The 25,246-nt window shown below is 43.8% G+C and overlaps 1 protein-coding gene across 1 annotated transcript; it reads left to right on the top strand.

Moving 5' to 3' along the window:
- Window positions 1-16,820: 16,820 nt before the first annotated feature.
- On the top strand, window positions 16,821-20,892 carry LOC147892515 (pentatricopeptide repeat-containing protein At2g27610-like). Its single transcript, XM_087387069.1, has one exon. The coding sequence runs from the start codon at window positions 17,193-17,195 to the stop codon at window positions 20,436-20,438; it is 3,246 nt and encodes a 1,081-aa protein (XP_087243195.1). The 5' UTR covers window positions 16,821-17,192; the 3' UTR covers window positions 20,439-20,892.
- Window positions 20,893-25,246: the final 4,354 nt, after the last annotated feature.

Here is a 25,246-nt window from a genome sequence, read left to right as displayed (position 1 = left end):
TCGTGATTTGTTTGTTTTGATAGTGCATGGCGTGTACAGGTTCATTCGTCGTGCATGGCGAAATTCAGATTTGGGCCTGTCCACGGTGATATCGGGAGCTTCAGCGTTGGATGCGGGGAGGTTTGATGCGTGAATTCGGGGCTGTGCACGACGATATCAGGATCTTCAGCATGGGCTGGGCATGGAGGCGCGATCTCTTCTTCACGATGAAGTTTGTTGAGGATTGGTATGTCTATAAAGGTGGTGTTAGATCTTCTGCAGATGACTTGCTGTATTGTGCGCTTTGTTGTTCGGCTGTAGGTATGGCAAATTGTGAAGTCGTAGACGAGTCATCTCCTGATGCTACTAAAAAAGCACTTTCTGGAGGGGAAAACTCTCTTGGGTCGATGGATACGGGGAGCAATACATTCCAGAGAGGTCTCAACAGATCTTACTCTTGATTTCCAGGTATTCAGTTCTTTATTCACTTCTCTGCGATAGTTGAAGCGTTACGTTATTGATTAATTGAAGCGATCGTTGTTTTTTGTGCAGAAATGATGAAACGGGTTAGTGGAAAAGTCCCCATGGAAACGAATGACGACGCGATGTCAGTGATGAGGGGTACTTTATAACTTATGGATTCACGTTTCGTTGTTTTAGGTAACGTGGGAAGATATTTTCGTTAAACTGTGTTGATGCATGTGCAGAAGAAGCAGAGGAAGATAAGAAATCTGATCGAGTACCAACACCTTCGTTTGTTAGTTCTCCTATTGTGGCTTCGTCTGGAAGCAAACCTCCCAAGCACTCGCAGTTGTTGAAGCATTCTCCGATCAAGAAGAAGAGCAAACGTCCTCTTCGAAGATCAAGTGTTCGAAGCTGTGGCTCGTGAAGCTTACGCTGAAGGTATGGAGATTATACTTTGCTCTTTTGTAGGTGATTTCCTCATGTTTTTTTTCTTATCTGCACTATTGGAACGTTTGCAGGAGTATTTTGTCATGATAGTAGATTGGTTTACCACCCAGTTGCAATTAGAGCAAGTCATCGAATCTCCTGTTTTTCCACTGCTTGTCTAGAGTTGGTGTTCCTTATGGATCGATGAACTTGCTTAGGATTGCGATTCTGCTGACTGTGGATCAGAATTCTCGCACCTTTTTTAAGGGTTGTTGCGACTTATTACAAGTTTGGACCAGTTTTGTGAATTCTTATAAGCTTTCATGCAAGCGACTTGTTGGTGGAGAACTTATTGAATACAGTTTCACACGTTTTTTCTGGAAAACTTCACGCAATTCTGTTGGAAAACTTCACGAAATTCTGCTGGAAAATTTCACGCAATAGAAAACTCCAACTAGCACTGGTTCGAAAAAATTGTAGTTTGACTTAGATAATCAAATCTCGTCTGCAAGCGTCGAACATAGATGCTGTTTCGATGATGATGCCCCAGTATAGCAAAGCTCACACATGCATTATTTGGAGATAAAAGAGGGCCTGCCCCACCCAGCCTAGATAAGCATAGAATGAGCGAAGCCTTGAACAAAAGCGTAAAGCAGTGAACAGCCTTGGCAGCAGGAGTCAGAGGACTCCAGCTTTGTGGAGTACCTGAACTCAATGATTCTAGGAGAGAAGTGTAGTACGGTGTATTGACTGACTTGCAATTGTAGTGCTGAAAGTAAATACTTGCACAAGAGGCAGGACCTCTAGCATTGGAACCCAAACGGGCATGCTCTCCCTCTCTCTTTCTCGTCTCGTCTTAGTCACAGTTGAGCATGTCTTCAGCTGGACAGATGGTTCAATGTACGACACAAACGGCCCTAGAGCTCGCGTATCTTGCATAGCGTGTCCATAGGCTCACAATTGGTATGCCGGATGGAGAACATCATTTGAAGCCACGGCCTGGGTATACCAATCTAAGGTGTAGATACTAGGTGTGACTCAAAGGTGACCTGGAAAAGACAGGTCCCGTTTCTTACAGCATCGTATCACCTTTTCGAAATCAACATTTGCAACCACTCTGTTCTTGCCAGCTTGGGCATATACTTTTTATCAATTCAAGTAATTGCCAACCATCCACTGTGACAGGTTCTCCAAATGTGCTGGTTACGCACCGAGATGAAAAATTCAGCCAAAGCACTAAATTGGAGACATTCCCAAAGTCTTCATATCAATCGAGACTAGCTCTCCACCCTAAAAAATGGGGACATCACAAATTGCTTTACGATAGAATGACTTGCCTGTATCGTGTGTCGCTTCTTTATAAGGTGAAAGCAACCGCAACATCCTCGAGACATCCTCTATGATTACGATTCGGTTAGCCTCCTCCCTTAAGAATATAAAGTCCTTTAAGAATATTAGCTTTCACGGTGGATTGAACATCATGTTGTACAGCTCAGACTCACAGCACCAAAACAATGTATGAGGAAACCAACTCCCTGTGGAACAATCTTCGATTGTGCAACCTCTTCAGAGCGGACAAGACTTACTCCGAACAAAGATAAACTCGAAATGGGACCTTTTGACAGACAAATTTTTGAGAGACAGTGAGCTTATCGCCGGAAGCTCTGCGCTTTCACAATTCGCTGCATAACTACGATGCATCAAGGCAACCGACAACAACCCATCACTTGGAGATGATAATCGAGACCAAGCAGTGCGTTAGCTATAAGCAAATTAACGTATATTATGAGCAACTGTTTGGCTGAGATAGATGAGAACATTGTGATAGAATTGTTGTCTCAGGTATACGTCGTAAGAAATTACTGTTCACAAGAGTGTGAGGAAGAAACAATGACATAGAGTTATTGTGCCAAATATTTTTTATACACGGAGTTTTTGTCTCAGATTTTATCTTTTTGTAGTCATTTCTTTTCATTTTTTGTTTATGTTATTGTTCAATACTAAAGCATAGTGAAATTCAACGCACAAACGTGGTTTTGCAACATTTTCGTTGGTGTTGTGATAAAACTGATCTTCTTTATGTTTTGGTTCAACGATGTTGCTTTTCTTTATGTTACGGTTCAATAATGTTGCGTACTGAAATCTGTTAACTGTTTAAACAGATTTATATGGCTGTGTGCATCCTTTAACTAAAGAAAAAACACAAAACAAAAGCAACAATAATGTGAAACGTAGGAGAAAAAAGTTGTGATGTGTGCATGAATTCACGTAACAACATAGTTTTAACATGGTGTTCACATAAACAATTATTGCAGCAAGCAAGACATCCTCAATAAAAAAGCCTCTGGGCAAATATCTACAAGAAGCCTTGGGTCCAAACGAAGCAATTTCAGGCGCCAACCATGACATACCTGTAGGCCCCAAAGCTTTAGCATTAACCACAACAAAAATTGTAGGAGGAGGCAATAGCTTGCCATTGCTTCGTATCAGCGGAGTCATTGATGTATTACCCATAGGTTCGCTTTTGAGGGGAAACTTCATGTGAAGTACGGCACCTTCAAAGACAAAAAAGCCACCTATGCGACTTGGTTGTGTGCCGATTTTACCGATTGCGACAATTGTGAGACGGCGACCTTGGTGGTCCCTCACGCTTTTGTTCAACAATACAAAGACTTGTTGGTGCCTGATTCTTTCTACAGGATTGAGGGAGCAGTTCCCCAAAAGAAAGGTCCAAGTCAGGGAGGCACTTGCTACTTCTCTCTGCATGCTGATGCAACAATGCAAGTTGTGAAAGCGGAGGAGTTCGAGGGAAATGTGCAGTTCGTGTCGGAACGCATAATAGCTGATTTCGCACCATTCGCATCTTGGGCGTTGCGCATGAAACAAGGCACAATCTCAAACATTGTTGTTATGCTGAGCGTTGTTGTGATAAAGGTAGAGGATGATGTGGGGGTCTTGGATCAGGTGGTGGTTGTTGCTGACGGTCCACGCGATGAGGATCGCGCAACTGTGAGTTCTCAAGCTTTTCTTCTCTTCGTGTTCCTCAGAGGAAAATACTTGACACGTTTGCCTAATAAACTTCTAAACACAGCTCTTGTTCGTTGCGGAGCGCAAGGCTGTCCTCACGCGCTTAGTGCAAGAATACAATGACCACGGCGTAGTTATGTACACGCTGAAGAATGTCTCGTACATGACTGCAAAGAATGCGCTGGGTTTCTTTGACTTTACCATTCTTGCCGAGATCCCAAGCGAAGACAAGAAGTCCGAGCTGCAGCAAGCATTCTTTGTTTCCAAGCTTGGATATGGCCAGCGAGTAAGTTTCTTTACCTGATATTCTTCCACTTCAAGGCCATTGTGTTATAACAATGTCTTCCTCCTTGCTGCACGTCTCTGGAGTCTTGCATTTCACAAACCTCAATGCACAACTAATCAAGTACTAGTGCGAAACGTGGGGTAGTACACGTGTGAGCCGCGATCCATCGCATCCATATTGCTATGCTTGTGTAGACGTTCAATTCATCGAGAAGGTACCACTCCTCAAAGGACGTATCTACCTCCGCGCCAGCCCAAACGTAGTAGTGACGATCCGTGGTGCGCATGTGGATGCTTTGCTTGGGACTCCTACACCTTTCTTAGAGTTGTATCGCGAGAGTGTCCTCAGTGTTCGCTCGATGCTCCTTGGCATGCGACCTAGTGGAAGTTTCACCATCAATAGCTCAGGCCACTTGGTTGCTTTTGAGCCAAACACATAAAGTGATTTATGCAACAACATCTTGTACTCTTTTCCCAACTTCATGCTATGTAAGCTATTTTGCTTGACTCTCTCAAACAAGTTTATCCTGAGTGCATGTGTTCAATGCTGTGTCAAAAAACAAGTATTTTAGTCTAGCCTAATGGCAGCTCAAGTGGATATGCAAGTGTACGATGAGAAACGATGCGACATCTTCAAACTATCGCATCCAAACAACTATGACTTACTACTTTGCTTGCTTGATTTTTTCCCATCACGAACATACGACCAGCTACTATTAGTGTTGCACAACTCTATTTTCTTGCAAGCACCATGCTTGGTACCTCCTTGGAAGGAGTTGTTCCAACAATTGTATGAGGCAAATCCAAATTCCACATGCCTTCAACTTATTAAGATTGTGATGAAAAATTGTCACAACTCGCGCGCACTATTGCACGATTGCCTTGTGCGCTTGCGCATGGAGCTCGAATGCTCATTTGAGGTTCTCTGGCTAGATGCTATGGGTCTATGGATGGCTTTCATTGTCTCTAATAGCAAAGGCACATTGAAAACATTAATTGTTAATGAGATAGTTTGTCCATCTGGATATCACCACTCCACGAACAAGCTCGCAGGAGACCTTATGCTACTTGGAGCACAGCGGAGGAAGCCCCTTTGCTATCGTTGGTGCAAAGCATGCCAAATGCGATAGCAAAAGAAATTGCACATCAACAACTGCAAGAATTCCCACAGACCAAGCATTCGTTTCAAGCTATCGTGAAACGGACATACAAAAAAAGGAAAGATTACACCCTCTCCGCAATATGTGTACCTGCAAGCAACGATTGTGAGAACCAGCTACGTTCACGTCAACCGCAAGACAACCAAGGCATGCAATGAGTAGAATCACAAACTAATGATGCATGCGGACGAACGTTGCCTGGCGAAAGCAAAGCTATTGCAAGATATATGCACATCATTGAAGATACACCTTCTTTTGCTTGTAAATGTTGTGGGACTCTGGGTTTCAAAGCGAAGATGCGAAGAAAAACTCTTTCGACGTCAACCTTTATGGCTCAGCACAACCTCATGCTAGCTAACGATCTCTCATGCTATCTTCTTTGTAAGCTGTGTCACACGCAAATTTGCAAGGGCAAAGTCCCAAGATTCTCATGCAAAAGTATGCCTATGAGTACGTGAAAATAGTACCCAAGCATATTAACGGCCTTAGAGACACGATTGATCGCAATAAGAATTCCTTTTGCACAAATTCGAGAGCTCACATATGAAGGACGAGTTGGACTTCACGGCGCTGTAGTCATTGTTTTTGCCGACGTTGACAGAGCGTAAACTGTACTGCCGCGTTTCTTGTACGATTGTTCAACGATAATGGTCGCTTTAAAGCGAAAGTTGGAATACACACATAGCTACATGAGTGGCCTTGTGCGACGCACACTAACTTTGCGTGCACATGAGTGGACTTGTGCGATCCACACTAACTTTGCGTGCACTCAATGAGTTGCTGCCGGAAAAGGAAGACGACATACCAACAGACACCCTTGTCCATGGGATTTACTCAACTGATCAGCAAGTGGTTGACTACGAGGACAAAACAATCAATGTAGCTCCGAGCCAACGATTTTCACCGTTAAGCATTTTCAGAGATAAATATTGTGAGGAGCTTACATTTCCAAGCCTTTTCTACGGGCACAGTAGACAGTACAACTTCCTCGGCTGCACTTCCTACTAAGACATTGCACGTTGGGAGCTAATGAATGAGGATAGATGTTTTGCAATGTCGATTGGAAACCTTTTTTATAAAACAATAAAAGCACTTGTTGGACAAGTTCTTTCTTCTTGTTGGGTTCGAATGCGTAAAGCCCAATTGCGTGGACAAACAATACAAGCAAAAGATGTTGTGCAAAACACAAATATCGAACAGCTACTGCAATCCAAAATCGGATTTCATGACTTTGCTTGCCTTCGCACTTCCTTTGACTACAAGCACAGGTTGAAACAAAACCTCTTCCACCCTCCCACTTTCTTCCTCACTTTCTCTGCTGCAGAGAAGAACTAGGAGCCACTACTGCAATGCCTTCACAAACTCTGAAGAGGAGATGCAGACACCAGCGATCCACATCCAACGAGTGAAAGCTTGCACGATCTCATTCGTTCCGACCCCGTGACAACTGCAAGGTACTATGTACACAAATTCCAATCAATGAAGACAGTGCTCAAGCAAGATTGTTCAATTCTTGGTAGAGTGCTCGACTTCTTCTTTGTGACAGAGTTTCAAAATAGAAGGAGCCAGCATGACTAATTGCTTTGGATCAAGGATGCCCCCACTTGCAACAAGTCCTCTGACGCTTCAACAGAAGAATTTGTTAACAAACACATATGCACAGACACCACAAAACTCTTGCTAGCAAACAAGGACATCTAGAAACACTTACGTAGAAAGACGTGCAAGAATATTGGTGGAAAGTGCCACTTTCACTTCCCATAGCCTCCCATGCGCTTAACAAGAGTTCTTCACCCGCCACAAGACTTAGCATTCTTTGCTATGCACAAAAAAAACTACAAAAAAACTACTTATTTCTTGGAAGAAAATAGTGTCGAGACTCTTGACTACAAGAAGCTGCTGCACTCCCTCTCATTGTCAGAGAAAGAATACCTTGCGGTCCTACAATCTAGCATTGTGCAACCAACTCTATTCTTATGCACGCATCCGAAAGACATCTACACAAATTATTTTTATCCAGCTATTGCCAAGCTATGGGGTGCTAACATGGACATCCAGTTCGTCATCAACGCGCACGGGGCAATTGCGTACTGCACTTCGTACGCACTTCGTACATGATAAAGATTGATCAAGCAACATCCGAGGCTGTCAAGCAAGCGCTCCAACAAAGCTTGCAAGCAGGAGCACCAACGAACGAGCACATACGTAAAGTCAACAATGTTGGCAAGATCTCATGCTGTGGCCTAGTTGCCAATTGTTGGTGCAACACCCTCAATTGAATTATGTAGGTATGCCACAGTGTTATACACTGGTTTCTATGTAAGGACATTAAGAGAACTCGAACATCTTTCTTCACTGAAATTGTTATGCTCAAGTTGAGGTAACATGACTCCGGAAGGGTTAGTGGACATTTTCCTTTAAAGGATCAATGTCTGCATTAAATTTGTTTGGGCTTCATGTAAATGGTCAAAAGGATTTGTCAAGGTCAATCTTAAACACGCAACACATTAGCTCACAACAAGCTGTGTACCTAATGCTATCGTTGAAGTTGACAAGCACGTCAAGAGAATTTTGTTACATCAACACAAGCCCGCTCGAAGAACACATGATGCTACTAAAATAGTGCTTGTAGCTGGAAAAGATGAGCCCACGAAGCACCGACGTTTTTGCGCCAAACATAATCACAAAGTACATCCACAGACTAATTCACTTGCATCACCTATGCCTTGCAGAATTCGCAAGCTTGTACACAACAACAACAAGCACATTAAAAAAAAGGAAACAGAAAATGATCGTCCGATTTAATAATTATAGCAAAACAAAAGCTCCCGAAAACCACTACAGAGAGCTTTGTTTGCTATATTTACCTTTTGCAGGTGCAGAGCCTCAAGGAAGTGATGAAATGCCGACGTGGCATGACTTTTACACCCAGCAACAACAAATAATAGAAACCAATAAAAAAAATTCAACACAGAGACACTACTAGAGATCCAAGCCAACAATGAGACAACACTGCCTACATCGACAAGCACATTAAGATCTATAAAAACTTATTCCCACGACTTTGACTTGTGTGGGGATTAAAGGTCACTGTGCCTTTACCCCGGTTATGTACAATACTCAAACACATATATAAATGAATGAAAAAGAAGGAGAAAAGAAGATTAGGGTGTTCTGCATCCACCAAAAACTTGTGTGGCTCTCTGTTTCTCTCTCTCCCTCTTCCGTTCTACTTCCGTTGAGAGCACTCTCAACTGGTATCAGAGCCCGGGTGATCTAGCTGAGCGTGTGTGAATGCCTAGAAGCTCAGCAACTCTGTGGGAGGAAGGAGAAGCTCTGTGGGAAGCTTTGTGGGTGATTTTACTTGCATCCGAGTGCGCAGAACCTTGAAGAAACCTTTGGAAAAGTCACTTTGATTTTGCGAAGTGGTTTTGAGAGCCTGATCTTGGAAACACCTTCATTCTTGAATTTGGGATCATTTCGTTGAATTTCTGACTCATTGTGTCAGTTTCAACGTTTTTCTGCCCGGGTATTGGAACTTAAGTTTGGAGCAACCATTTGCAGATCTGTTAGTTTCGGTGGACTCAGGAGGTCCTAAAACTTCTATGTTGCTCATCATTCGCACTCCGGTGGAGTTTACAAACAGTTCAGTTTCCAAAAACGTTTTTTAGTCCGTGTATTGGACCTAGTGATTGGGACCACGGTTTCCAAACCATTTGTCCCATTGCGTTTTGGATACCTAAAAACCCCTACCTAAGAGAGATATCATATTGTCTTGCTGAGTCCGATTATGCAATGGCACCCATGTTTTGAGGCATCTCAGGTTCTATTTTTAGTAGCGGTCATTGCCGTGGGACCATGATTTCTTGAGTATACCTTATGCAGATCACTCTGGTTGTAGTTTGAGCCATGTACACTCATTCGTGGTGTGCATTGGGTTGCAGTGGATGATTTATAGGCCATTTAGATGCATTGTGATCCTTACTGGATGCACTAATAGGCCCAGATTGCCTTGTGGGATGCTATTTTTTATGGATGCTTTGCACATGGATGCTATTTTATGCTGAGGGACATCTTTGACACATTGTAGTTGATGCACTGATAGTGTTATGCTCTCTTGGATGAGATATTATTAATGCATATGTCTATGGACGGTGTTTATGCTTGAGCCATTTGGCACTTATTGGCATTTTGGATTGCCATTGTAGTTGGCATTTTCTTTTGGCTAGATTTGCTCATATGGATGCATAGTACATGCACATTCATGAGTCAGCTGTATCTTTTGATGCTTTGAGCTTTGAGTTTTGGTGATATTTCACTCTATTGTAGCATACACATTTGGGTACACTTGGTATTTGGTGTGATTCTCTTTTGCAGGCACCAGCATTTGGGATTTTGCTTAATTTGCATCATGGCATCCTCTTCCATGTCTGAAAAGGAATTTTTCACCATTAAAAGTTTGATGGGACAAACTTTTCTTTGTGGAAAGAACAGATAAGGGATGTGCTTATTCAAAAGAAGCAGATATAAAACCCTTGCAAGGGATTGCAGCTAAGCCTGCAGCTATGTCCACAGATGAATGGAATGAGTTGGATGCATTGGCAAAGTCTACCATTAGACTTCATCTTGGGGAGATAGTTTATTTCATAGTAGTCACTGAAAAGACTACAGAAGCTTTATGGAAGAAGCTGTGTGCTACATATGAGAAAGAGACTGCCTCAAATAAACTCTATCTCATGAAGAGATTGTTTGAGCTACACATGAAGGAGGAAGTATCCATAGCTTTACACTTGAATGAATTTAATATCATTTTCAGTCAGCTTTAAGCCCAAAAGCTGAATTTTGATGCGGAAATGAGGGCAATATTTCTCTTATGCTGATTACCATCCTCATGGGATACTTTCCGTACTGCTATCAGTAACTCTGCACCTGGTGGAGTATTGAACTTTGATGATGTGGTTGGTAGCTTGTTGGCCGAGGATATAAGATGGAAGTCAATGGAAGGCAACAAGTAGGATGCAGCCTTAAATGTGCAAAGGGGCAGATCACAGTCCAAGGGGAAAGAGGGAAGTCCCGTAGTAAGTCCAGGGCACGAAACATTGAGTGTCACTATTGTGGCAAGAAGGGCCACATGAAAAAGGATTGTTACAAGCTTAAAAGAGAGCAAAAGCATAAGAAAAAGAATGCAAATTAGGGTGCAAATCAAAAGGAAAAGAGTCCAAGGGAGGACAAAGAAAAAGTGAAGATCGAGGAGATCAATGCAGTCACACATGATAGTGACAATGACATTCTCTTCATGTCTAGTTTATCTACAGAGTTGCTTACCACTTCAGATGATGCATATTCCCAGGATTGGATTTTGGATTCTAGTGCTTCATTCCATGTTACTCCCCATAGGAAATGGTTCTCCACTTATGACAGTGGAAAGACAGGTTAGTGTGCATCTTGGAAATGACTATGCATGTGACATAGTGGGAGTAGGTGACATAAAGTTTTCTTTTGCAAATGGGTCTGCATTTATTTTGAAAAATGTGAGACATGTGCCTAAGCTGACCAAGAGTCTCATTTCAACGGTTCAGCTAGATGATGCTGGTTTTCAGACCATCTTTGGTTCTGGGAGTTGGAAAATTTAGAAGGGCTCTATGCTTTTGGCCCCGGGTGCCAAGTGTGGGACTTTGTATCCGTTACATGTATCAGGGGTGCTTGATCATGTTGTTGCGATAACCGAGCAGCCAAGCACTTCTTTATGGCATTGCCGGTTGGGCCATATGAGCCAAAATGGGATGAAACTCATGACCCTTGCACGTTCGAGGCAAACCAGTAATAAAATCCATGGAAATACTTTCCCATTTATTACCTGGAATCTGTAAAGGCTGTAATAAGCCCGCGCTTCTAAGGCATTCTGCCTTAGTAACCTGACAAACCTGGCAACCTACTACATAGTTCTCAATAAATGCACGCATCTTAGGCCAATAAAAGGTATGCTTCACAAGAGACAGAGTCCTACGTATACCCGGATGACTAGGACTCAGGGATTGTGCCACCTAGGATACAGGCGGCGGGAGGTCAGTGGATGATTAGGAACGGCTTGCTGTTCCGGAATGAAAAGATTTGTGTGCCTGATGTTTTGCCGTTTGGGTTATGTACTGCATTTGAGTTTCTCTGATTTTGAATTTTGTGAGCACTGTCTCTATGGGAAGCAGACTAAATCAGCCCATAAAAGAAGGAGAAAGAAAGAGTTTGGAAAGCTTGATTTGGTGCATTCAGATGTATGTGGTCCCATGCCTGCACGGTCATTAGGTGGGGCTGAATATTATGTGACATTCATTGATGATGCAACTAGGAAAGTGTGGGCTTATGCTATAGCTCGGAAGAGTGATGTGTTCCAGGTATTTCAGAAATGGCTAGCCTTGGTTGAGAATCAGTCAGGTAGAACGCTTAAATGCCTACAGACTGACAATGCTGGAGAGTATCTCTCTCATGACTTTCAACATTTCTGTGATACACGTGGGATTAAGAGGGAGCTCACATCCCCTCATACTCTAGAGCAAAATCCAGTTGCAGAAAAGATGAACCGTACCATTCAAGAAAGGTTGCAATGCATGCTTTCCAATGCAAGTCTTTTTGGTGGTTTTTGGGCTGAGGCAATGAAGACTGCAGTGCACGTGATCAATAGATCACCTAGTAAGAGTTTGGATGGTGCTATTCCTGAAGAGGCATGGAGTGGCAAGAAGCCCTCTTACTCTCATTTGCATATATTTAGGTGTGAGGCATATGCACATGTGCCAAAAGAGCTTTGAAAGAAGCTAGATCCTAAGTCTAGGAAATGCATCTTTCTAGGTTATGGTGAAAGTGGAGAGATGGGCTATTGTCTCTGAGATCTAGAAGTAAAGAAGATCATACGTAGCCATGATGTAGTCTTCAATGAGAAGAAGATGCATAAGGCACCCATGAGGGATGTGAAAATGAGGAGAACCACTTTCCAGGACGTGAATCCACCTACATATGTTGATAGACAGCAAGCTGTCCATGCACCAAATGTGCAAGAAATGGTACCACCAAGTACTCCCAAAGGTATACAATCAAGGGTAGATGATGGATCATCTATTGGTGGAAATGATGAGCCAAATGTGGCTGATATGCAGGTGGGACAGCAAGCTGAAATGCCCTTGAGAAGATCATCTAGAGTGTCTAGACTACTTGATAGGTTTGTTCCAGGGGTAGACTATGTGATGCTTACTGATTGCGGGGAGCCTTCTTGCTACATATAGGCTATGATGTGCGAGGATCAATGCAAGTGGGAGTATGCTATGCAATCAGAGATGAGTTCACTTATGAAGAATAAGACTTGGGACTTGGTTTCTTTGCCACATGGAAAGAAAGCATTGCCATGTAAATGGGTCTACAAGATAAAGGTCACAGGTGATGATGTGCCTAGGTACAAGGCCCGTTTGGTCGCTAAAGGGTCAAGCAAGAGAAAGGTGTGGACTTTGATGAGATATTCTCTCCAGTGGTGAAGATGACCACACTTAGATGCATGCTTGGCCTTGTGGCACCATAGGATATGGAGCTTATGCAGATGGATGTCAAGATAGCTTTCTTGCATGGGGATTCGCATGAGGAAATTTACATGGTGCAGTCGGAAGGCTTTGAAGAAAAGGGCAAAGAGCATTTAGTTTTGCAAGCTGAAGAAGAGTCTCTATGGTCTTAAGCAAGTGCCTAGAGAATGGTATTAGAAGTTTGATGCTTTCATTCGGTCCAAGGTTTTAGAAGGAGTGAAATTGATCACTGCCTCTACACTAAAAGGGCTAAGGATAAGAGCCTGATACTCCTGGCACTATATATGCATGATATGCTATTGGCTAGCAAGAATACTTATGAGCTAGATGCATGAAAGGCCAAGTTGCATGAGGCCTTTGATATGAAGGATTTGGGACTTGCAGGTCATATTCTTGGTATGCGCATCACGAGTGATCGGAGTAGGAAACCCCTTTGGCTTTCACAGAAGGAGTATGTTACAAAAGTATTGCAGCGTTTCAATATGGAGGGGGGGAAGGCAATGAGTACTCCATTGCCTCCATATGTGAAACTGAGTCATACAGATAGTCCCAAATTAGATGAGGAGAGGGCCATGACGGCCAAGGTTCCTTACACATCAGTAGTTGGGAGTCTTATGTATGCTATGATAGCTACTAGACTAGACATTGCATTTGTAGTGGGAGTTGTTAGCCGGTATATGGCTAATCCAGGAAAGAGGCATTGGGAGGTAGTTAAGTGCATCATGAGGTACATGAAGGGTACCAAGGAGATGTGCATCTGCGTTGGTAGAGGAGACATGCGTGTACTTGGGTACATAGATTCAAACTATGCAGGGCATGTGGATAGTAGGAGATCCACTTCTGGTTATGTGTTCACCTTTGCAGGTGGTGCAATGTCGTGGATGTCTCGTGCACAAAAGTGCATTACTTTGTCTACCACAGAGGTTGAGTATGTTGCAGCCACAGAGGGTTGCAAGGAGGCTATATGGCTTGATCGACTAGTGGGAGATTTGGGGATTCATACAGGTGTACCGACATTGCATAGTGATTCCATGAGTGCTATTCAGCTAGCACAGCTAGCACAGAATCCGGTCTTTCATGCAAAGACCAAACACATTGAGGTCAGGTACCATTTCATCAGGGAGGTACTTGAGGACAAGCGCATAGAGCTTGTTAAGGTTCATACAGATGATAACTCTACGGATATGCTGACGAAGAGTCTATTGTCGTGTATTGATGGGCATTGGATAGTATGCTCACTGGTTATTCTCCCTTAAAGGTACATTGTCCTTTAAATGGGAGGTTGTGGGGGTTAAAGGTCACTGTGCCTTTACCCCGGTTATGTACAATACTCAAACACATATATAAATGAATGAAAAAGAAGATTAGGGTGTTCTCCACCCACCAAAAACTTGTGTGGCTCTGTGTTTGTCTCTCTCCCTCTTCCGTTCTGCTTTCGTTGAGGGTACTCTCAACTTGCGTGTTGAGATTGATGGACTTCGCAAAACTGGCCACCACAACAGTCTAGCTGACTTCACGTTCGCATGTATGCCCAACATTGAGTACTATGATCAGTTAGAAAAACTAAACACCAAACAACGGCTACTGCTTGAAGACATACTGCTGAAAAAAAGACTAAACAAGACAACACCTATTTTTCTTTTCCTCTCACACGACGTTGGCACATGCAAAACATTCACATTGTTGCTCATAGTATAAGCTTTGGTTTGTCACTACTCACGACAGCATGTGACCGACATCGAGCTCCCTAAAATCTTGCTCTTAGCATACATTGGCAAAGCTACATACAACATAGGTGGGACTACCATTCATTCCGCGCTACACTTACTGTTGTTTGCGTGTGCATATAAAAGCTTGTCCATAGAGAAGCTACAAACATTATCACAATTGTACAAAGATGTACAATTAATTGTTATCGGATGAGATTTCACTAGTTAGGCAAAACACTTTCATTGCAGCAGACATGTGCGTGCGCGAAATCAAACACAAACACCTGCAACCTTTCGGAGGAGTGGACATACTATTATGCGGAGACTTGTGCCAAGCAAGCCCCACGAAGGACAATTGGATTTTCTCATGTAAACAATTCGCGCTAGCAACGTCCCCATCTGTTTGGAGGGACAATGTGCTATACTATGAGCTCGACGTGCCCATGCGCCAAAAAAATAGCCAATTCATTAAACAACTAAATTGCTTAAGAGCTCGAACACACAGTTCAGGTGACATCGACAATCTTAACTCCCTATATTGTCAACAACTACTTGACACGACAAAAATCTCTTATCTTTTCTTCACAAATGCAGCGAAAGACGCACACAACCATGACATATTCACAAGATTAGCAACGACTCCTTTTTGCATCCAAGCAAAAGATATCAGACACAAAACATGCAGCAAAACAATTAGACTCCCACCGGACACTAAATCAACCAAGGGCCTCCACAAAGATTTACTTCTGAAACCTGGCATGATAGTTGAGCTTTGTGGCAGTAACCTTGACATACCCGATGGTCTAGTGAACGGTGCTGATGCCATGTTCAGGGATGCAACAATGGAGAAAACACCTCCAATTGTATGGATTGAATTTACGAATCCACAAGCAGGCAAGAAAACAAGATTAGCTCATTCCCACTTATATACAGAAGATATTTCGAGAGCATGGACACCAATCTTGCAAATATCACGTGAATTCCAAGTCGGTAAAAATCATCTCAACACTGTATGCAGGTGCCAATTCCCTATTCAACCTGTTGCTGCAAGAACAATCCACCGTGCATAAGGACTCTCCATGGACTCCCTTGCATTTGATCCCTCCGAGATAAAGGCCCACGGTCTAGTGTACACAGGGCTATCTCGTGTCCGTGACCCCGCAAATCTATACATGTTGCAACCTTTGCAACAATCGCACATAAAAGTTGATCGAGCAGTGATAGAAGAGCTAGCTTGTCTACGCGAAACCCGTGCTTGGCAAACCAAGCAGATGCACTAGAGCCTGATGTGCTATCGTTGCAATCGTTGAACACATGATTGTTCATAGCTCACTGCAACAAAATCGCCTCGTCGACCAGCATCCGCGTTGCTTTTGTGTTATGCTTGCAAGAATTGTGCGCAACATCGAATGCCGCGTGCTCACTGCCCACACATTCTTCGATCATCGGTACGAGGGGCTTAGGCATAGGCACATTTTACAAGGGAGTAGTAAGTAACAAGTTCATATACAACGAAGACATTGAGTGTTTGCTAACCACTTTCAAGAGACCGCATTGCACCAACTTCATAGTGGTGAACATGTACAAATCACCAAAAGCTAGCACAAGAAAACTTGTGGAAGTTCTTGAGCAACTTCTACAAGAGACGAACCCAAGAGAGCTTACGTACATAGTTGGTAACTTCAACATTTGCTGTAAAAAGAACGAGCAAAACATATGTACACTTGCAACGTACATGAAAAAGCAAAACATGTACCAACTAATCGACCAACCAACTACAATTTATGGCTCGACGTTAGACCACATATGGGTGCGCGGCAAACGAGACAAACGCCGAGCGCACAGCACAAACTATGTCTACTGGTCCGATCACTCGCTTGTGTACACAACCATAGCCCAGGACCGAGTGAGGGACTCGATCACGCTCAATAAGCCACATTCTCTAATAGTATAGTGCAACACCATTGCTGTGATTTATAACAAAAGTAGCTTTACAGGATCTGCTGGACTAACCACCTTGTAATCGTCTTCAATTGCTTGAGGTACTTCCAATGGTATAATGTCACATATGACTGCTTTCCTGCGTACACTGAGATGAGAAATGTGTCCCTCATGACTTTGGTCCACATATTTCTCAAGGAGATCCTTACTGAGGGAGTTATAATGATCGATGCTTACAGGCCCTTGCTCTCTGCAAAAATGAGAAAAGACATGACTTACATCAATCATTACATCATTGTGTGGTTGACCGAAATATATGTGAGCTTTCCAAGATGACAAGTATCGTGCTATATCCGCAACAATGATATGGAGAATTGATATGCATCTATTCCCCTGTCTGTCGTCTCACCAATGCTTTAGTTTTTTGCTCCTCCCCCATGCAAGCGTATACACGATCGGTGAAGTACTGAGCGCTTATGGCAGGAGTTGAACTCGATCCTTTTTTAGCTCTAGATTGAATTCTGAAGTGTCTCCTGTCACCTGTAGCAAGAGCTCCTGATTGCAAGCAAAAACCCGCCAAGGAGTCGCCATGGATAGACGGCTGGTACAATCCAAGTTGTGTTAAAGGCACGCTCCTCAAAATGGAGACTGCAAACAAGTCCATGCACAGCCCCATAGTACAACTCCCAGAGCTTAGCTTAGAGGAGGCACTCTCTTCATTGGAACGCATGCCCCATCCGCCTTCGGTTGAAAACTTGACACGCATCTTGCGCAAGTGCAGAAAACACAAAAATGCAGCGTATGCCCTGCGCTTGCATGCCTACCTGCGCAAAAGTAGGCTGGAAACTCATAAGGCACTCGGGAACTACCTCGTCCCCATGTTGGTGGAAGTTGGAAGCATGTGGGATGCCCAGCAGGTTTTTGATAAGTTGGTTGATCGGAATGAGTATTCCTGGACTTCTCTCATCACAGGTTATATTGAATGTGGGGAGTTAGAGCATGCCTTCGTACTGCACCATAAAATGCAGGAGGATTGTGTAATTCCTAGTGGGCATACGTATGTGGCCTTACTAAAGGCTTGTGCCAAGCTGAAAGATACAGAAAGAGGCCTCAAAATACATGCTGAGATTGCGAGAAAGGGGTTGTTGGAAAGAGATCGTTTTGTTGGTACCACCTTGGTTGATATGTATGCCAAGTGTGGCTTTCTTGCCAAAGCACAGGAAGTGTTCGACAGACTTCCAATTCAAAATGCAGTCTCCTGGAACACACTTATCGCAGGGTATGCTGAACATGACCTCGGTCAAGATGCACTGAACTGTTTAGAACAGATGCAATTGGAGGGCGTCTCTCCTGATGCGGTCACATTTGTTTGCAGCTTGAAAGCTTGTGGCAGCATAGGAGCCATAGACAAGGGCCTCAAAATACATGCTGAGATTGCGAGAAAGGGGTTGTTTGAAAGAGACCCTTTTGTTGGCAGCACCTTGGTTGCTATGTATGCCAAGTGTGGCTTGCTTGCAAAAGCACAGGAAGTGTTCGACAAACTTCCAGTTCGAGATGCAGTCTCATGGACTGCACTTATCGCAGGGTATGCTGAACATGACCTTGGTGAGGATGCACTGAACTGTTTTGAACAGATGCGATTGGGGGGCGTCTCCCCTGATGCGGTCACATTTGTTTGCAGCTTGAAAGCTTGTGGGCGCATAGGAGCCATAGACAAGGGCCAAGAAATACATGCTGAGATTGCGAGAAAGGGGATGTTGGAAAGAGATCCTTTTATTGGTAGCATCTTGGTTGATATGTATGCGAAGTGTGGCTTGCTTGCTAAAGCACAGGAAGTGTTCAATAAACTTCCAGCTCGAGATGCAGTCTCCTGGAATGCTCTTATTGCAGGGTATGCTGAACATGACCTTGGTCAGGACGCATTGAACTGTTTTGAACAGATGCAATTGGAGGGCGTCTCTCCAAGTGCGGTCACATTTGTTTGCAGTTTGAAAGCTTGTGGCAGCACAGGAGCCATAGAGAAGGGCCGAGAAATACATGTTGAGATTGCGAGAAAGGGGTTGTTGGAGATAAACCCATTTGTTGGTAACACCTTGGTTGATATGTATGCTAAATGTGGCTTGCATGCAAAAGCACAGGAAGTGTTCGACAAACTTCCAGTTCGAGATGCAGTCTCATGGACTGCACTAACCGCAGGGTATGCTGAATATGACCTTGGGCAGGATGCACTGAACTGTTTTGAACGGATGCAATTGGAGGGTGTCTCTGCTGATGTGGTCACATTTGTTTGCAGCTTGAAATCTTGTGGCAGCATAGGAGCCATAGACAAGGGCCGAGAAATACATGCTGAGATTGCAAGAAAGGGGTTGTTGGAAAGAGATCCTTTTGTTGGTAGCACCTTGGTTGATATGTATGCCAAGTGTGGTTTGCTGGCAAAATCACAGGAAGTGTTCGACAAACTTCCAATTCGAAATGCAGTCTCCTGGAATGCACTTATCGCAGGGTATGCTGAACATGACCTTGGTGAGGATGCACTGAACTGTTTCGAACAGATGCAATTGGAGGGTGTCTCTCCTGATGCGGTCACATTTGTTTGCAGCTTGAAGGCTTGTGGCAGCATAGGAGCCATACACAAGGGCCGAGAAATACATGCTGAGATTGCGAGAAAGGGGTTGTTGGAAAGAGATCCTTTTGTTGGTAGCACCTTGGTTGATATGTATGCCAAGTGTGGCTTGCTTGCAACAGCACAGGAAGTGCTCAACAAACTTACAACTCGAAATGAAGTCTCCTGGAATGCACTTATCGCAGGGTATGCTAAACATGACCTTGGTGAGGATGCACTGAATTGTTTCGAACAGATGCAATTCGAGGGCGTCTCTCCTGATGCGGTCACATTTGTTTGTAGCTTGAAAGCTTGTGGCAGCGTAGGAGCCATAGACAAGGGCCGAGAAATACATGCTGAGATTGCGAGAAAGGGGTTGTTGGAAAGAGATCCTTTTGTTGGTAGCACCTTGGTTGATATGTATGCCAAGTGTGGCTTGCTTGAAAAAGCACAGGAAGTGTTCAACAAACTTCCAGTTCGAGATGCAGTCTCCTGGAATGCACTTATTGCAGGGTATGCCCAGCTAGGAGAGAGTGAAAAGGTTTTTGCTATGCTTGACACGATGAGAGCAGACAAAATAAAACCAGGTGGGGTCACATTGCTTAGCATTCTTACTGTATGCAGTCATGCAGGTCTAGTGGAGAAGGGCCAGACATACTTTGAGTCCATGAGCAAAGAATATGTCATCACTCCAACTATTGAGCACCACACTTGCATGGTTGATCTCCTTGGCCGTGCAGGCCAATTAGACAAGGCAGTAGTGATGATAAAGAAGATGCCGTTGCATCCTACCTTGGTGTTGTGGCATACTGTGTTGGGTGCTTGTCGGAAGTGGGGGAATGTGGAGCTTGGAAGGTGGGCCTTTGAACATGCAGTGAAATTGGATAAAAAGGATGCTGCAGCTTATGTCTTGATGTCTAACATCTATGCAGATGCTCACATGCAGGAAGGTGCTAAGCAGGTTGAGTTAATGAGATTAAAAGAGCAAGCATGGAAGAAGCCAGGACAGAGTTGGACTGATGTTGGTCGAATTGCGGATTCGTTTTTGGTAGGGGATACAGGACATTCCCAAAGCAATTATGTATATGCAAATCTAGAAGATCTTTCTTTCAAATTAGGGGAAGAAGCATATGTACCAGATTTGTATTGGCTGCCACAGGACATATCTGATAATCTAAAGGAATTCGAGTTATGTGGGCACAGTGAGAAGTTGGCTATTGCTTGTGCCCTGACACCTCTGCAAGAGTCGGACTGGCGCCAGCAAATACTCCGCCATATCCCGTGACAAACTAGATCATTCCAGTCCAATCTAGAGACAGCTGTCACCCATAGCTGTGCAACAGCCACCACACAAGTCCACTAATAGTTTTGCCGCAACCCTAATACCACTGTAGAGTCCCCAGAAGGGACGCGTGTAAACAAGAGGTGTATCTGGTACGAGGGGTTCCACTCCCTCGTCCCCTAGCCATGCAATGTCATCTCTAAGACCCAAAAGGACCGGCGGGATATTTGAGAGAGAAACAATATGCTTGGCTACTTGATGAAATGGAGAGAGAAGAGAGAGACGAGGGGATGCATAGGTCCACATGAATACATTTTCACTTGTGGGACTATTCAAGCCCCGCAATTGCCACATGTCGTCCAGTGTCAAGGGCCATTTTTACTGTTTGCTCTATTTTATATTTCTGTGAAGTCCACACCACACAAGGGGGTTGGCCCATATTCCAACAAGAACCAGATTTGCGTTGGCTATCAGGACATATCTGATATAATCTGAAGGAATTTGAGTTATGTGGGCACAGTGAGGAGTTCTCTATTGCTTGTGCCATGATTAATAAACGCAAGGGGATACCCATACATGTTGCAGACAATCTTCAGTTTTGCAGAGACTGTTATTTGGCTACAGCACTTAATCCAAAGTAGAGCAGCGAACTATGCTAAATGCTTTCATGTTTTCAAGAATGGAATTATTTTTGTGGGGACTATTGGTAATCCTAGTGTAACTATGGTAGTGTTTATTCCTCTTAATGTTGATGCTAGCATGACAGAAACATAGGTGAGGCAGACTCAGACCATGGGAGTTGGGATCATGTGTGCTTTAGTGAACAAGGTTGTGAGTTTCTAGAATCTAGTCTCCTTTTTCTCCATATTAGTAGGCCTCAAAAGACGTTCGATTTTGAGACTTTTTCATAATTTTGTTAAGTGCGGTGGTTGCATTTTGGTGTATTACAAATTCGTTCCCACTATATTGAATTCCCTTGTGGATATAGTCTTTTATGAGCTAGTTCTAGTATTTAAAGTGGACAAAGTCTTCTATAGGCTAGTTCTAGTAATTCAGTTTTGAAGTTTGTTACTAAGGTTATTATATCTTTTATATTTTCTTGCTTAAGATGTCATAGCTACTAAGGTGATAACACTCTTTATGACATGATAATATGATGGACGGTTTTAGAGGTAAATGATATTGTTGTTTATTTGTACCGCCATAGGTTACTATGTTCCTATGGATGAATGTGTACTTTAGGGACCCTAAGTACTACTAAGACATTTCCAAAGTATTTTAGCCATTCATTTGAGCAGAGATTTGCATGAATATTACAATGGTATGGTTATGAAAACAAACTCTAGTTAGGTTAATCTAGCTACACCGGTTTGGGGTTTCATACATAAGCCAAGACTTCCATTAGGGGAGAAATGGGGTCTCAAAAGGGCCTCCAATTGAGAGGGATTTGAGGTGTACCAATGAGATTGCTCCAAGGTGTGGGGCAATGGCATGTTGAGGTGAAGGATGGGTAGGCATGCAAAGAGCCCCTATTGGCTATTCCCCTTACACTAGGGTCCACCCAAACCCCCCCCTCTAACCCATGCTTGACCCTCCTCCCATGTGTACCTATCCCAAATCACTGTCAAATGTCATTCAAGGAGGAGATGGGCCCTTTTGGGCGAATTTTGATTCAGTCCCTTGCTTAACCCGTAGGTTTTTCCCTCTTTCTTTGGTCCAATGTTTTGGTCTAGCCTAAATCTCCCTCCACTTTTCAAAATTTGGGCCCTCTCTTGCTTCTGCCCTTTGCTCCCTCTTTCTCTACCCCCTCTTGCTTTGGTGTTACGAAAATTATATTTCTGATATATCTTGCTTTGGACATTATTATTTTTAGTCGAGTGTGACTATGGCAAAGTACTCCATAGGAGCGCACCAGACGCGGCGGGGGTCCTAGTGGATACTTTGTGTGGTTAGTTGGGGACGCTTGACTAGCTTGTGTTTTGCCATGCTAGATAATAGGTATTGTGGGTGATTCCATGTTAATACCGATGTCGCTAGTGTTATTGGTGTTGTGCTTGATTATTGTGCTTGATTATGGCGGTTATGTTGGGATCAGTTGATTCGGTGATTCGTTCAATCGATTGTTAATAACTAATGTAATTGGCAGCTTGAGTACAGGTGATGGAACTCATAGCGAGGATTGGAGTTAGTGCAAGGGTATCGATCGAGGTGTCGCACATCGCACTATAAATGGCCATGGGCCAATTTTGTATTTGTTTTAATATTACAAGTTTGAGCAGTATATTTTGTGGAGGACATAATTCATTTTTGGGCCCTAAGATGGCAATGTAAAGCAAATCCCTCATTTTTGGATGAGAGGGATAATTTTGGCTCCTTGGTGCTTTTGTGGAATATCATAAATACTCTAGATAAGGAAGCGTGAGCCACTCATCTAGGGGGGGGAGATTGTACCTAGTCAGCTGTCGCTCTCATAGTGTGATTGTGTTCTTCTTCTCCAATTGATTAAGTGGTGAATTTGTGTGAAAAGAATTACCTTTTGGTTTCAATGGTATCAGAGCCAGGTTACACTGTTTTTGTTAGATATCAATGCTCCGCTCTCATGTAACTATGGGAGAACCAGCTAACTCTACTTGTAAGCCCCCATATGAGAAGAAGGCATTTGAGTAGCTCGATTATCCGGTAGGTCCTGGTTTGGACACCAGATGGGGGCCATGTGTGGCCTGATGGCTGGACGGCTTCAGATAGAGTTGGCACACCGCCAACTCAGCTACATGCAAGTGCGGGAAGGCATCCCTTGACTAACCGCATTGAGGGTAGATGGAGCATTTCCCGGGGCAGCCCACTCTCGGGTTGCGGGGCCCGTTTGGAGCCTTAGATGATCTCGGATGGCTGTGGGTCGAATGGAGACCATATGTCAGTTGCTCTATTTTGCGCACCGGTTCTATCGTATGGTCGGTGGCCTATTTCGGGACCGACCCCTAGTCGACCGTTTTGGGCGGACTGGGTCGGCCACCCAATTGAGCCTAACCGACTATGACTGGTGGCTATATATAAGAGCAAGCCTGTGAAGCCCATTTCATCATTGGCTACAACAACCTTGATTCCTTAGTATCCAGCCTTCGTCTTCTACTGTTTCTGGCATGCCATCGAAGCTTCTTTCATAGGAGCGCACGGTTGGGAGGCAGCGCCATCTATTGTATCAGCTCTACAGTAATCAAATTTTTGATTCTCCATACTATCTTGTTTTCTCTCTTGCGTACGAGATCTTGTTATCTGTTGAGCACAAACGTATTATTTTCTTACATGGTATCAGCAGAGCCTGGACTCTAGCAAGAAGATTTGGTAGTGTGTTTCTGTTTCCGAGCAGATTGTGAGAGATGGCCCAGCCCGCAAGACTGCGAATCCCACCGTTCGGCAAAAGTGGAAAGTTGGACGGCTCTAACTATCCTCTCTGGAAGTTCAAGATGAAGGCCATCCTAAGCGCATATGAGCTTTAGGACACTGCTACTGGGGTGGACGTGAGGCCGGTTCCGAGACCAGATCCAGCCAATGCAGGACAACAGATAGTACCAATTGCGGATGAGATTCTCGCGTGGACAAGAAGAAATGCAGATGCACTGTGTTTTATTGTCTGCAGTGTTAGTAATTCCGTCATGGCATTAATTCAACACATGTCACCACAGCGGAGGAGGCATGGACGGTCTTGAAAAATCAGTACGAGACCACGAGTCAGGCGGATTCAGAATTTGGAGACTCAACTCGCGAACGAAAAATTGTTTGAGTTTGAAGCGGCAGAGAAGTTCTCGCTAGTGATAGTGAATGATTGCAGACCTACCAGAAATTTCAGATCTGCCCGATGTATGTGAAGCTTGCATGATGGGCAAGCAGCATCGACAGCCCTTTCCTAAAGAGGCCAGCAGAGCAAAGGGTCCTCTAGAGCTCATTCACACGGACCTTTGCAGAAAGATGGAGATGGAAGCTTTGGGTGGTTCCTTCTACTTCATGACATTGATCAACGACTACAGTAGAAGGATATGGATATACTTCCTGAAGACGAAAGACGAGGCTTTCAGTAGGTTCAAGGAATGGCATGTAATGGTCGAGAAAGAATCGGGGAGGAAGGTAAAGAAGCTGAGATCAGACATAGGTGGAGAGTTCACATCGACTGAATTTGAAAGTTACTGCAAAAGTCACAGAATCAAGAGGCAGAAACCCCCACCACATACATCACAGAAAAATGGAGTAGCAAAACGCAAGATGCGCGTCATCTTTCTGCGAAATGGGTCGGAGTATGATGAAAGGGAAAGATTTGCCAAAGACTTTCTGGGCTGAAGCATGTAACACTGTAGTTTACATCCTCAATCGTAGCTACACGAAAGTTGTGAAGGGCTTGTACAAGTCTAGACATTTGCAAGTAGGGCTTGCCTAGGATGGCTTTATATCCAGGCTACTGGGGTTAAAGTCCATAACTACAAATCTAATGAGGTACATGAAGCCAAATACCTTAATGTTAATGCCTGTGAGGAATCCCTTCAGCAGTTCCACCTTCGTCTAACTTCACTACCAAGTGGGTTTGCTCGAGAGAAGGTTTTCCACGTCTCCCACCATTCCTTGGTACAGACACTCACGCCTGCTCCCCCATCCAGGATGCCATCAACCTTTTCGTTCTGGTAGGTTATGGGGATAGCTGCATTAGTATCATTACCTTCAAAGTATTGGCCCAACGTATTGATGGGGACCTTGGGTAGGTTTCTGTGCTTGGTCCTGGTAGGTCCTGGTGGGGACAAGAATCGTCCATTCATCTAGTTTGA

This window comes from Dipteris shenzhenensis, chromosome 16 (genome assembly GCF_047967505.1).
Source record: "Dipteris shenzhenensis isolate YYH24624 ecotype China chromosome 16, Dip_SZ_1.0, whole genome shotgun sequence".
NCBI lineage: Eukaryota > Viridiplantae > Streptophyta > Polypodiopsida > Gleicheniales > Dipteridaceae > Dipteris > Dipteris shenzhenensis.
Note: the sequence above shows the minus strand (reverse complement) of the source record. Positions and strands in the feature narration are given on the sequence as shown.

Excerpts from the sequence above, each read along its gene's own strand:
- LOC147892515 (XM_087387069.1), top strand. The coding sequence starts at position 17,193 with ATGGAGACTGCAAACAAGTCCATGCACAGCCCCATAGTACAACTCCCA.